Here is a 15947-nt window from a genome sequence, read left to right on the forward strand (position 1 = left end):
TTAGAATAGGTTAGGTTAGGTTAGAACGTGCGTCCCACTGTTTCCTCGCTGGAATCGGAGACGAGCCACCATCTTGGCACCATGGGTTACATTAACCTAAGTATATAATCGATACGTTCTCCGAGATAATTCTAATTATGCTTTTTTTTTTGCAAACATTAAAGTATTTACATCCAACGAGGCAATTTATAACCTGGCCTTTAAGCACGCAAGAAAGTTCGAAATTAAATTTAGCAAAAACAAAGAGATTTCTACATATTTTCGCCATTCCCCATCACCGCGGGGGTGGCAATCAATTAGGAGTACGTAATAAAAGCCATTTCCGAACCGAGAAAAATTCTCGAAAGGATCGATTTTAATTTTTTTCTTTCTTTCTGGCAAACGATTTCTTCCAGAATTTAAAAATAGAACGACGGGGAGTGCAAACGTACGACGACGTAATACATTAGACCACGCTTTGTTTACGGTAATCAATCACACGTGCCTCGTTATTATTCGAAAATTTGAAGACCGGAAGTTAGACGTAATCCAAGGAAGTGACGTTACGCGATTATATGTAAAACGGGGGGTATCGCGCCGCTGAACCATAAAACACGTACGACTTCCGGCTTAGATGCGGCCAAACCGGAAGTTAGGTGAGCGGGAAAATTTGGATAAATAATAATGTCGCTTGCGTTGCGGTGAAAACGAAAGGTTAGGTTTCAAATCGATGGGAACGGCGCCCGACCGACGGAGAGGCGTGGTCGTGGAGGGAGAACGAAAAACACTCACCTTTGACTATGGCCTTGGTGGCTTCGGTGTAGACTTTCTCCTGAGTGGCGTTGGGCTTGAATACTTTGTCGTACATATAAATCTTCCCCTAAAAATACAAATAAAACACAGATTTCACCTCGATTTTACTGAAAAATGCCATCGAATTTCGGTATCTTGTATATATATATATATATAAAAAAAACTATGGCGTTCGATCAATTCCGTCCGCGACGGTTAGATTATAATTAAAGATACAGAGCAACGACATCCAATGATAATGGATTAAATTTCATTTCCATTTTTTAAATTTTACAGTTGTTCTAATAAAGGACTTCGGAGGATTCGATTTTCCGAGGGGGAAAATCGATTCGTTTTGTGCCAAAGCGAATAAAAGCAGTCGGCGGAAATGAATAGGACAGAAACGTGACTTCCGGATGATGCGGTTATTTTCGATAGAATTTCGTCCCCGTAGAGTTCCGTTTGGGAATTTATGTACATAAAAAACCTTCTCTAGTCGATGTTTAATTTTCAAAATAACCTATTGAAACGATAAATTGCCGAGTCTGAGTGGCGCCGAACTTTCGATTCGATACGAAATATGCTTTTTATCCGTAAATAACCCTCGTGAATATATATATATATATTTAACAGAGAAAAACAATAAGAATACGCTAATTTAAACGGCGTAGTTAAATTATTAATGGGTCTAAAGATGATAAAAATCAGAAACGAAACCTAAAAATGATTTTCGCGATCGATTGGCACTAGAGGTCGACGGACGGAAAGGAAAGCCATTAATTCTTCTAACTTTAGAAAAAGAATGAAAAATTATTTACGTCGCCGATCGTTATAAAGTGCGCAAGAACGGGTTAAAGAGGGAGAGAAATGGATGTCAAATGGCAAAATGCGAGAACAATCTAAATGGGGACGAACGGAATTATTCTGTTGTCACTTTCCAGATGGGTTAATGTTACCCTAGGTATACAAAATGGCGGCTCGTCTCCGATTCCAGCAATCAGAAGACAGGAAACAGTGGAGACTCACGTTATAACCTAACCTAACCTATCCCAATTACCATAATTATTAGCAACCAAATTATTAGAATAGGTAAGGTTAGGTTAGAAAGTGTGTCTCCAGTGTTCCCTGTCTTCTGATTGCTGGAATCGGAGACGAGCCGCCATTTTGTATACCTAGGGTAACATTAACTTTTTTTTAAATTCCAAACATCGCAGTATATTAATTCTGCAAGATTCTTCGCATCATAAATCGAGTATTAGAGATTATAAATTAAAACGGAGCGAACGTTAACTGCATTAACAGACACAGCGAATCAATAATACAATTAGAACAGATTCTCTGGAAATAGTTTTTTAATTCATCGGTTTAAATGAAAAATCCAAACATCTTTCGTATCGTGGCTAAATCAGAACAATATAAAAAGCAATTATTTAGAATATACAAATAAAATTAGCGTAAATTCCCCCTGGCACGAGACTTTTAAAAATTCCGTCGCTGCGACGAAAGTAGAAAGTAATTTGATCAATGAACGGTAAAGTTTGTAAGTAATCGGCTTGTGTAAGCTATATATATAATACTGATAATCGGGGAAAATCGATAATGGGTTAGAGAAGACGTCCGGTTGCTTGCAAACAGATAAAAGATGCGTGGACGATTGCCAATTCCGAATTTGTCGTACGATACGCATCGCTAATCGAAAACCATGGTGGCAAGGGCGTTCCAACCTTCCTTATACAATGTTAAAAGAGTGAGACCTGGCATAATCGATTTGGCTTTACACGTACTAAAAAATACTAATTTTTTAAAATACGAACGTATAAAGAATAATATACTCGTGTATTTATAAGTTACTACGGCAAATAAACAATATAACAGGCAAAAGAATTGAAAAACAGTGTTTAGTTTAACGAAGATCAATTAAATTATATGGGGTAATAATAGCGAGGTTGAGGCCGAAGTTTTAAACGCGGAAACGTGTACGTCGGACGTTCGGCGCTGCTTTCCTGTAAGCCTAGAAGTTTGACAATGGCGTTTGGAATGTCGAGCGTGATTCCACTGACTTTCCAAACACCATTGTCAAAATTCTAGGCTTACAGGAAAGCAGCGCCGAACGTCCGACGTACACGTTTCCGCGTTTAAAACTTCGGCCTCAACCTCGCTAATATCATTTGTTTTTCACTGAATTACTCATCAGAGATTAAAAACTCTTAAACCTAATTGCAAGGTATTTCCGGTTTGTTAGAAAATGGCTGAACAAAATACAATCCAGCACGCCCCCCGAAAAACAACGTCTGAAAATAGTGTGTTTTGTACACCGGAAAGTACAGTATCTTAATCCGGTTCAAAATTAACGGTCAAATGGTAAACGGATGAAAATGTCCTTTTACAAAATTAATACTTTTGAACCCTTTTACACATTATATGCCAGGGACGGGCAAGCAAGAGTTCAGTGGGAGCAGAAATGTAGGTTTTGCAAAATGCATGGGAGGCGCAGTTCTGTACCGTCGTGGCGGATAGTATGGTAAGGCGCGCCATTTTATTATATAATATAAAACAAATATTGAATTTTTTTAATACACATATTTTCACAAAATTATAAAAAAATAAAATTGTAAAAATAATAATAAAAAACAGAAATTAACACTTTCAGCAAGAGCCGCATTTGCCCATGCCTGTTATATGCCAACGGTAACTTCACATGGTAACCTTTTACAAAAATATATTTTAAATGCGTCATTTTAAAGTATTGATCTCTGCACCTTTGTGACGATTTCCTTGTGAAGAATTTTTTTTAATTCTTGGATACGAGAATTTCCAAATGTTTTCAAAAAAATTTGTCGTAAAGGATTTACCGGGGTAAATTACGTGTTTCTGTATCTAAATATAAGACGTGTTAATTTCAATATCCTCCAAGTTTATACAGGATTTATTACCCTTGTAACTCGTTATATCGGTAGACAATTACTATTAGCACATTTCAACCGTCGTGCATTATAGTCGTTTCACTAGACTGATGGGCGTCATCGATCCACATTTCTAGAAAACTATTACGAAAAATAGTTGAAAATGCGACGATATTCGATCACCCGATAACAGTATACCTGGGAAATTTTACGTGGAACACTAATAAAGATTCTCTCTGCTCTTCCGATTGATAACATCGGATGATACGAAAAATAATCATATCTTTTAAACGTACATTTCTGAAGATTGGAAACACAGTTTGGTGGATTCCAGCAAGGAAACAGTGGAGACGCACGTTCAAACCTAACTTAACCTATTCTAATAAATTACCATAATTATTACCAATAAAATTATTAGAACAGGTTAGAACGTGCGTCCCCACTGTTTCCTTGCTGGAATCAGAGACTAGCTGCCATCTTGGAACCACAGGTAACATTAACCAATAATTTTGTATACCTAGGGTAACATTAACCCATTGTTCTAATACCAGTAGTTATAGCAGATTTATTAATTAATGCAGTATAACCTCTCTAGATAACTACTCCTTTACCCAAGCAATGACCACTCCTGATTCATTTATGTGAAACACCCCTCTTTGGGGTGGCAGGGATTAGATGACAAAACAAACTGTGGGCAGGTACAAGTACAGTGTTAGGCATATTGCAGTGTTGTGTTAGGTATAAAAATATGCGTAATTTGCTCTTGTTGAGGATATTATGTTTTATTTTTATGTTCTATTTATTCTTATTTAACTAAATAATATAGCAAAACAAATGAATTTAATCTTTCCAATAACAGGGATAGATAAAATAATAATTGATGACGACAAATTTGAGTGAGACTTGGGCAATTTTTGGAATTTGTTCGATCTGAAAGAGGGATGTGTTTTACCAAATAGAAAAGAAATATCATTGGCATCATCATCTCAGAATAGAGATTTAGGATTGTTTGTACAGTGCATTACATTTTCTCGTACAGTATGCAGAATAACTTGTGGTGTATGATGTTAATCAATATATAGCATTTTTAAAATAGTTTTTGCTGTATTCTGTTCACTACGCAGTACTACGTATTACCATTGGACATAGTACTACATATAGTACTATGTATCCATATGTTTTCATCACTCCCTTTAACAGTATCACCCCTTGAGATGATCAGTTTTAAGTTTCTGGGATGGCCATCTTACAGATGTTTTAATCCATAGAGAATTTAACAACAGATACATTTTGCATAAAATTATTAATGTATCATCACATTTTGTAATAGATAAAAGTGAAAGTTTCCTCACCTAATTAATGTTATAATTTGCATCCTTTTTCTTCAGTGGGTTATTTTTATACAAACGAAATATATTACATAAACAATAGTCTACTGAGAAATAATTCCATTTTTTGTAAAATAAGAATTAGCAAACCCTTCATTTGTGAGATTCTAGCATTTCATAATGTATGGCTTAGGTTTAATGAGAAAGAGATAAGGACTGTCAATATTCACACATTTATCAAGCGCCTAAAACAAGAACCATCTTTTATCTTGTCACCAAACTAATCACCAGTATGTATTTATATCAAAAGGCATCTTTGTTTTCTAACATTCGGTATAATCTAAATGTAGAATTTGAAGATAATTAACTTTTATCTCTTCTCTTAATCTGCTATCTCTTGAAACCATCCGACTTTAACATACCATCCGCTCACCGAAGCAGTACTTAGAAATAAGGACAAAATTCCAAAATAAAATAACTTTCCAGCAATAAAGAAAAAATATTTCAGTGTTTTTTTTTTCCTGTTTCTTTTAAAATTTAATCAATTTACCATATTTCCTGTAATAGTCACTCACTGGAAGATTTTTTTCATTTTTGGTAAGTAATTATTACACAAAATATGATGATTGTACTTAGCATAACATAATAATTATATTTGATATTTAAAATTAAAAGTCCGATTAAACTATTAATGCATCTAAGAATTTCATTCAACGGGGCTTATGTTGTAAATATGAAAGTTTCAAAATACTATTATAATATATTAGAGAGGTTGAGGCCAAAGTTTTAAATGCGAAAACGTGTACGTTGGAGGTTCGACGCCGCTTTCCCGTGAGCCTAGAAATTTGACAATAGTGTTTGAATAGTCGGTGAAATCGTGCTTTCCAAACTTTCCAATCTTGTTTTATATTTAGTTAGATTTATCATCAACTTCTTGGGCTGCAATTTGAAAAAATTGTAGACCTATAAATTCCCATTGTTACCGTCCATCTGTCTGTCTTTCTTTAATCTCAAGAATGGAGTTAGACAGACGAAAGAGAAGACCAGATATGGAAATCTTAGGGGCAGGAAATCCTCGATTAACTATATAACGGCTTCCAAGGCAAACTAAAAGTCACTTTATTTCAATTCAAAACTTTTTCCCCGAAAGCAGTTAATAGATGACCAGCATGACTCTACTGTTACAGGAAAAGTATGATGTACAGGGGTAAGACACTACTGTACTAATTTGAGGTGGAGAGTATATTTTAAATTAAATAAATTAAAAATTGCAGCCCAGCATTGCGACAATGTTACAATAAAAAAATGTTCGTTTAAATTTAATTTAGTTTACTATAAGTACACTTAGATTGTACAACTCCAAAGTTCTAGTGCATAACTTCTTTTTTTAAAAGTTAAATATGCTTGTTTTGCAAACACACAGACTAAAAAAGGTTCACCACCCCTGAAGCGAAACATAATAGAAAATATATAGCTTAAAAAATGTCCCACTAAGCCCAAAATAAATATATCTAGAGAACAAATTTTGAAAATTTTGTAGACATGCTATCTGAGCCTCCACACTGATCTTCCTTTCAAGCCAATTTAACTATAATACAACCATCCTCGGTTTCTTACAATGCCAACTGGAGATGCCTTCAGAGTCTAGATCGTTCTTTTCTTCCATATTTTTCAGACATTCGGCAACTCTATTAGCAGCTAACTAAACTAACTTTAACTGCCAGATATTGTGTGTATAAAAATCACATGGATGTCATGATACACTACTACAATTACTGCCAAAAGTTAATGCACAAAATCACCTATCTTAATGACACGTGCCATTATATTTGATTTTAGTTTCAAAATGTAAAAATAAGTTTTTGTTCTTGATAATAGTATATTCAAGAATAAAATTAAATTTTATGACGACCAACGTAACTGCATAAATTGCATTATTTGTGGCTTAAGAAAAGAATATGGCATATCACTGTTTAGGTTCCCTTCAACTGAAACTAATGAGGGGACGGCATGGCGTCAAACTTGGTGAAGTTATAATCCATCCCCAACAACTGACATGTGCCAAGCACAATACTCAAAATTAAACAAGGAAATTGACGTTGAAAATTGCAAATCACTTACAATCTTTAGAATTCCCATCATTTGTAGAGTGGCTAGTGACACAGTGGAAACATACTTGTTTCATAATCGCGAGGTCGGTGTTTCAAATCTTCGTGGTATCAATTTTCCTCCCTAAACTATAATTTTCACTTTATAATAATTTTAAAATAGCAAGAATATTCATTTAATAATTATTTTTGAATATTCGGGTACAGTACATATGGAATTCATACTAACATTTATTTATAATTTATTTGGGAAGAGGATTAGATATAAACAAAATTATCATTATTCAAGGCCAATTTTGTTATTTTATTAACAAAATTAAAGAAGACATTTTTATTAACATTATTCAATCTGTTTGCTTTCTGGGAGCACAATTTTGTGGATGATAATTGGATAATTTTTTCATTTAAACGTTTTGTTATGCATATCAAATTGGGTTTTATAAATTTGGTTATTTCCCTTGCTATAATAAACACTTTACTCAAGAAAATTTAACATTTACATTTTATTCACTTCATTGTAAACTTCGTGTAAAACTAAGTTTTTTGAGAATTCCAGAAAATATCAAAATTTAAATTCGGTACCTTTTCATTGAACTCGGCTGACAACAAACTACAAGGTGTTTCACAATGTTTTGGTGATTTTAAAGTTCAATAACTCGCGTTAAAACTGAGATACAGCAACGGTGGCACTGTATTAGTAGTGCGCACTGTCAACTTTCATCTCATATAGGTTACTACGTAGTATCATGGCATACTGGTCAAAGCAACATTGTGTGTTCGCGATAGAGTGCTATTTTTGCGTCGGCAAATCTGTCATGCGCGTGCAGCATGAATTTCGTAAACATTTTAAGATTCAGCCATGATATCCAATTCCTGCTCGTGGAACAGAAATGGAATTGGGTAAAAAGCTTCTGTGAAACTGCCAATGCATCAAATTAAAAGTCAACCGGCCATAGAAAGACCGTACAAACTCCCGAGAACATCAAACGTGTGCGTAGCAGTTTACAGAAAAGCCCTTGTTGTTCCTTAAGAATGGTCGTCATTTGTCTGATGTAGTATTTCATAAGTAAAATAGAATAAATTTTGTACCTTGTGTAAAATTTTCAACTTTTTTTAGCGATTAGTTTGTGAGTTATTCAACTTTGAAACCATCAAAACATTGTGAAACAGCCTGTAGTTTGTTTTCTTTGCACTCATTGCTAGTACCATCCAATGAGAATTGATGAATATATTGACTAGGACACTATTGCTCTAATATGACCAGTTTATATTTTAGATGTCACAAATGATCTGTACAACTGTAAAAACACAGTCACCTTCTGCAACATACAATAGCAACAGTTCTGGATATCAATGTGGCTTGAAAGAGAAACATGTAAACACAGCTAAAGACACAGCTGCATTGCTGCAGTAATGGAAGTGAGAATTTTTGGTCAATTAGGGCTGTCCAAAATTACATCTGTATTTTTCTTGAAATTTTTACTCCCCCCCATTGTCCCAGTTTGTCGAAGTTTGTTGTCCTTCCTCCCCTCTTTGTATGTCCAACAAAACTCGATCCACTTTAAAATCTTTATCACTTTATGAATAATAAAATACATAAACTGTATGAGATTTAATGAAATAAAATGAACGTTCATTGAAGTTCAACCCCTCTCCTCATCAAATTTTTTGACTTGTCATAACCTTAAGAGGCTGTCCATAAATGATGTCTACACTAGACATTATTTATGGACATCCCCTTAGTGAATAGTTCTATCTATAGCCCAGACTTTCACTTTTTGCACAACTTAAGAATGATCTCCAAAGTAAATGTTATCACTTGTCAGTTAGGGTTCCTCTGTTCTAGCCGCCTACGTGCCTCGCCAGACTGCCCGCATTGTGGCGCACAAGAGATGTCCCGCCATTTCTGGCTTACGCTTATAGGGAAGCCCGCCAAGACCTCGGCCAAACTCTGACAATAGACTTCACCGTCGTCCATAATCACACACCCATCTACTGGGCAAGAACAGACCTCCCGCCTCAACAACACGTGGCGGCACTCGAACACTTCATATATCGAACACACTGCTTCACCTAACCGCGGAATGGAGCGCATCGGAGAAAAGGCAATCCGACCAGAATCTCCATATTAACGAACGAAAGAAAAGAAAGGTCATGAGGTTCAGGCTGAAGTTTGAAAATGGCTTATACCAGTTAAAACTGGTTGTTTTATGTACAGGCATGGAACAACTGGTAATATACTAAAATAAAAATAAATGCCATTGCAAGAATAACAACTAGGTTGAAAAATACAGAACAACCAGCCATTTCAAAAGTGCCATACTATCTAATTGTAGTGTTCATATCAATAATAAAAACTGAGAAAATTAATTTTTGATACACTCACATATGTAACTATAAATAAAAAAGTAAACTTCAAGTTAATTTCCTAATTCTCATGTCAATTCCTAACTCATCATTTCATGTCACGCACGTATCATCATGATGACAATGTGCTTATTTACAACTGTTCACAATGCCCATGAAAAATACTAACAAATTTTTACCACCTTAAAATAACCAGACTTTTACATGACTTAACAGATTGACATTTACTTGACCTATCTGACTTACCTAACTGGTAGACACCCTGTTAACTGGTTTAGATTAAATAAAGGTTTCGTCAATGTAAGAATAACCTTTAAATTATTGCTATCGCTTGTTATCATCAAATATTCATGACGACTAAACTGAATTCTAAAATTATATTCCTTTTATATTTTAGTTCTGGTATATAATATTTTATATATAATAAATAACTTTTTAATTTTTTAAAAATTAAAATTTTTGAATACTTATTGAAAGAATGGGCCCAACTTTTTAGTTTGCAATATGTAATTTTATAATACCAAAAAGCTTATCTAAATAGGTTGCTTAAGGAGAAATAAATTGTGCAGCATTGCATTTTTTAAAATCAAATTTAAAACAACACAAAAGTTATAATATAAAAATCCTTAATATAGTTTACATTAGCATGTTTTTCCATGTTTCTGAAGTGGAGATGAGAATACGGCACCTGACAATACAGGTACTCCTCACTTTACGACCTATCTGCTTAACGACCACTCGAGTTTTGACCTGCAATTTGGGGAATCCCCTTTCTCGTCTCGAGTGTCGGTCAGTGGCAAATGGTGACATGCACACTAAGCATACTATAATAGGCTAACAGAGTACTATAATAGACTTTTTATGAATAAATTTGAAGTTTGTTGCATAATTTGTATAATTTTACAACGATCCTATATTCTCGGCGCAAGCTCCTCGCTTATCGACCAATTCGCTTGACGACGTAGTCGTCGGAATGGAACTCGGTCGTAAAGTGAGGTGTACCTGTATTCATTTTAGAAATTTTACTATCTTAAACATTACATTTTATTTCTTTTGGCAGTTAATTCTGAATTTAATTATAAAATAAGTGGAATAGAAATGATGGGAAAAATACTAGAAATGTATCAGACTTCAAGGTGTACGTTAAATCATCTATTATATTTCAGCCAATAATGGCCTTAACTAGATTAAGCTTTATTCAATACAAAACAATTAGGAATATATAACATCATTTAAAGCAAGATTGACTTACAGGAAATTAACAGAACTAAGTATGTATGTACCATTAGTGTATGTGTGTATACCATTAGTAATTTTGGGAAAAATTATTTATGCATGCAACATGAAATTTTTCACATTTTCTAAATATGCTTTTGGACAGTGTAAATAAAATTATTATAAGTATTTTGTAATAAATTTTAAGTTACAAAATCAACGGATAATCCACACATCACACAACTCCATTTCAAATTGATTTTTCTAAGGATAACTCACAAACCATCTTTACAAAAGTATGGTACTAAAATCAATGAGTGTTTAATATATTCAGATCGTCTTTTATCTGATAATCGTCGGTAATTTCTTTTATAACCAATATATTAAAAAAATTGGGATACGATAAACCAAAATTAGACATATTGTTTAAATCACGTTGCTATACCCATTCAATAACAATTTTATTAACGAATCCTAAAATAATATATGAAAATAAAATAATAATGATATATATACTGTAATTCATACTTTTCACAATTTATTTATTGGAATAAGTCGTTTGATTACAGAAATAATAGTTCTAACACAGAAAAGAAAGGAAGACTCAGTTTACTAAGACATGTCCTGCTTTTTCATTTTCCCGGTCACAAATACAAATAAGGAAATTGATAAACTTTACTTAAAATCTTAGTAGTTTCATCTCCTATATTGCAAATGTTCTTCTGAAAGAAGGCAGAAATCCAACATAAGCCATATAATATAATTTGTTTTTCCAGATCTAGGAAGCAGCTAAAACATTATTTAAATTCTCTGTTTTTCAGTCTTTGAAATATAAATGTTATCCTGGATTTTTTGAAGAACAAGTATGTAATTTTAAGAGGTCTCCAATAATTAACAGCTACCAAGTATCAAATCATTGATATAATACAATTGTAAATCTACTAATATTCTAAATCTATCTAGTTTAATGCCCATAATATTGAGAATTTTTAATACAGCGAGGAAAATACAGTGGACCTTCGTTATAGTGCTGCTCACTATATTGTGCGCTCGGTTGTAGCGCGGGCGATGTTCGCGACGCGATAAGCTCAAACACGTTTATACAGGTCCGCATGGCGTTACTGGGTAGCGCATTTTATTGTTACTGCGTATTGAGTTATTGTGTATGTACTGAGTTCCTGCATGTATTTTGAATAGTGTTTAATTATTGTATGCACGATGAGTAAAAGAAAAGCTTGACATTATTGCTAAAGTAAAGAGGTGAACTGCGTTACAGCGCGCCGCTCAGTATAACATGGTTCACCTTATAACACAGGTGTTGTTTCCCGCCCGACATGCGCGTTATATCGGGGATCCACTGTAGTATTTTGATTTTAAATTGATTTGGTTAGATAAAACCAGGGATCACCAAACTTTCTCTGAGGAGGGTCTTGTAAATGGTAAAAGATAAGTCTGATTATATCTTTTATACTTGGTACCTAGATTAAGATTTTTTACTTCTGAATAACAATAGACACAAATTAATGTAAAATTTTCAATTGGTTTTTTTTTTTTGAAAAAATGTCATTAAAATTAGAGATAACATTTGTGGAATCCAATATTAAAATCTCCTTTGGATATCAAACATCACTCTCCACTGGATATTTTGATTTTATATTTCATTTTCAAAAATGTTTAAACATGACACACTGGCCACTATGATGAACTAGTTTTGACTTTTGACATCCACGGATGACCTGTTAACTGGCTTGAAAATGTTAGAATTCATATAAAAATCCCACTGTTAAAGTGTAGTAACTAGTTCGGATTCATACAGGTTTATTCAGAAAGGTACGTAAATACAACAAACAATTATTTACTGTGACGTCGTCACAATGCCAGGCTGCAAAATTTATTTAATTTAAAACACATGCTCTCCACTTCAAATTAATAGTAACTTGTCTCTGTACATCATACTTTTCCTTTAACAATACAGTTGTGCCGGTCATCTAATAACCGCTTTTGGGGGAAAAGTTTTGAACTGAAATAAAGTGACTTCTAGTTTGCCTTGGAAGCAGTTATATAGTTAATCGGGGATCTCCTGCCCCTAAGATTTCCATATCTGGTCTCCTCTTTCATCTGTCTAACTCCATTGTTGAGATTAAAGAAAGACGGACGGACGGACGGTAGGTAACAACGGGAATTTATAGGTCTACAATTTTTTCAGGTTGCAAATTTGAAAAATTGTAGACCTTTACAAAATATTCCCAAGCAAACTTCCTAAAACTTTAGAAATTTTCTTCTTTTAAAATTCGTGAAAACAAACTCCTTTGTCTAAATAAGTTTTTATAAAAACCATTTGCAGCAAGATCTATCAATTCTAGTTGACTCATCAAAACTTTGTATGCTTTGAACTAGTTCAAATGTCAATCATAAAACACAGTGAAAACAAGCTACACAAACCAGATAAATATGCATTGGGGACATAGTTTGGAGACCCCTGGATAAACCAAAGCTGAAATAAAGCTTCGTAACCTATAAAGTCTTCCATCCATACATTTAAGTAATAAATTTTTTATCATACTGAGTATTGCTTTAATTGTTTTTGCATTTAAATAAATTTTTGCCATTAGTATTAGTAGGCTTTGAATGACTCAATCCATGCAATTAAGTAGTGAATCACTTTTCTAAGAATTATGAATTATACTACGGCTATATTAAAGAGAGTTGTCACTCGTTTTAATTGTTTAGTTGGGATTCATACATAAACTAAAAAACACACACAAAATATGAAACATTGATGTAATTTTATATGTATATGAAACTTTTATTAGTCCTATATTTCAACTTATCGTTCACAAAATATGAAATATATTATTTATTTCTCAAATATTACAGGCTATGTTGCTTGGACAATGTTTTCCACCCCTACACAACAATATAATGATAAAAAACCCCATAAAAAACAAATAAAACTAAGAAATAATGTAATATTATGAATTATGTTATATAATTCATTCTAACAGTTCAAATAGCAACTATTAGGTTAATCACTACTAGTTAACTGGTTGCATGTATGAATAAACTATTTCATCGAGAACCGGCAAAAATCTCCAATAAATTTTTAAAATCAGTGTTCCATTCTGCATTTCATATATTATGCAAACGAAAAGTTACCAACCCTCAAAATACCGTATTTCCCGGCGTATAAGACAACCCCCAACTTTTACAGTTAAAATATAGAGTTTGGGATACACTTGCCCTATAAGATGACAAGTGGCGTATAAGACGACCCCCGACTTTTGAGAAGATTTTCCTGGGTTAAAAAGTCGTCTTATACGCCGGAAAGTACGGTACTTAAACTGAGTAAATCGGAGTTAAAGTTTTTCATTTTCAAACAAAATAGAGACCGTACGTTAACTGCCTTTTAAACACATCAATAGTTGCTATGAGGTTTTGGTTGTTTCTGTGAAATGAAAAGTGAACAATACTGAATTTGTACATGACTTCAACACATTTCTGTACTTTTAAGAGTTGGTAGCTTTATGCATAACTGGGCTCATGTGTAACTTGAAGATGTCGATTTGAAAACAGAAGAAAACATTTGTTTTTATTAAATTTGTTGAAATTTTTTCCTGGTTATTGGTGTGTTACAGTGTTTATCTCAACTATTAGGTTTTCTAAATAAAGAACTTTGACTATCAGATAAAATTCTTTATTTAAAAATGAGATAAAACACTTATCGCTGACAGGCTTATTTCTTCATTTTGTAATAATAATTCTTTTATACTTTTTATCATTATTTTTGCTATTAGAAATTAAATTTATGAATGATTAACAAAACAATGTTATATATTATTAGAAATATAATTTGTGATGACGTATAACTTTTTAATCATTGTTTTCATAATAATATAGTAAATGATGAGAAGGAATAAAAATTTTGCACAAATTTGACACACATGAATTCGATACAAAAAATTTCAAGTCTATTTCCTCTGTTATAAATCCATATTTCATAATAAATTTAATATTTCAAATCTAAAAAATATTATTGGATAAATAACAGTAAAACCTCACTTATGTGGCCATTTCTGGGATACACAATTTCTGGCCACATAAGTGATGTGATCAACCTGATGGAGTTATGAAAAAATTGATATACAGTAGACCCCCTATAACATGGGTTCGTATAACACGGATTTGTATAACACGCTGAAAGAGACTCGTATAACACGGTAAAACGTCATCGTGACAGGATTAGTCGAATCTGGACCAACAGCGGATATTGTACAAACCGTCAAGTTTAAACGAGCACTGGACCTACTAAAAAAACATTTATTAATCGACAACCATAAAAATTGTATTTTTATTAATGATGTCTCTAAAGTTTGGCGAATTTTTTGCAGAAAGAATAACCTATCGGGAAACGCGCCCGCCATTCGACGAGCCGCTCCGCGACGAAAACAAACTTAAGCAACGGCGTTGTCGAACGGTGCACACTCGGTAAGTAATCCTACATTTTTTGTTTATAGCATAGTTTATATGGATTATTCCCAAAAAATTATACGTGATTTGGAAATGTTCGAATCAAATTAGTCTAGAATCGATTAATTTTATGGAAGAAAACCTTTCAAACGGCCGTAGCCCCTAAACTGCACACGTGCCGGGCTGTGATTGGCTCGTGTATTTAAGTGACTCGTACAACACGGATTCATATAACACAGAACGTATCTATCGTGTTATAGGGGGAAGTCTTCTATACAGAACTAATTTCGAGGCTGTCCTAAATCCTGCTAAAGATTTAATACAGATTATAAAAGTAAATAAATAAATAATTCACATAATACTGTACATTCTTTGCAATATAGAATAATTCAAACTTTCACACAGGTTAATGAATGTATCAACATTGAATATTGAAATAAGATACATGTACAGTGAAATCAAGCTGTTTGCAATAAGGTTCATTCAACTATTGTATAGTACAATACTAAACAATTTTTTTAGTATCCAGGGATTAAATCAATGTTTATGAAATGTTAGTAAAGGTTTTAATTAAATACTATATTTTAATAGAAGATTTCGGAAAAAGTTATTAAATGAAAGTCACTACATATGCAGAAGTATCAAAGTGTCAGAAAAAGGTGTAAATTAAAGCAGCTTTTATATCAGGCCCGTCAATATTTTCTTTTGTTAAATGTTATGAGTGACATATCATTGACGTACACCTATTTTTACAAAATACAATGAGATTTTGTATAAAACTATATTAA

General features: G+C 33.3%; 1 protein-coding gene across 1 annotated transcript in view; it reads right to left on the bottom strand.

The window, feature by feature from the left end:
- LOC136985266 (kinesin heavy chain-like) overlaps window positions 1-15947 on the bottom strand; it is a 90640-nt gene that overhangs the window by 65001 nt on the left and 9692 nt on the right. Inside the window, exon 2 of the mRNA XM_067282514.1 lies at window positions 772-859. Coding sequence (XP_067138615.1) covers window positions 772-859 — 88 coding nt within the window. The remainder of the gene's footprint in view (window positions 1-771; window positions 860-15947) is intronic.

This window comes from Centruroides vittatus, unplaced genomic scaffold, assembly GCF_030686945.1.
Source record: "Centruroides vittatus isolate TY-2023 unplaced genomic scaffold, ASM3068694v2 contig_957, whole genome shotgun sequence".
Classification (NCBI taxonomy): domain Eukaryota; kingdom Metazoa; phylum Arthropoda; class Arachnida; order Scorpiones; family Buthidae; genus Centruroides; species Centruroides vittatus.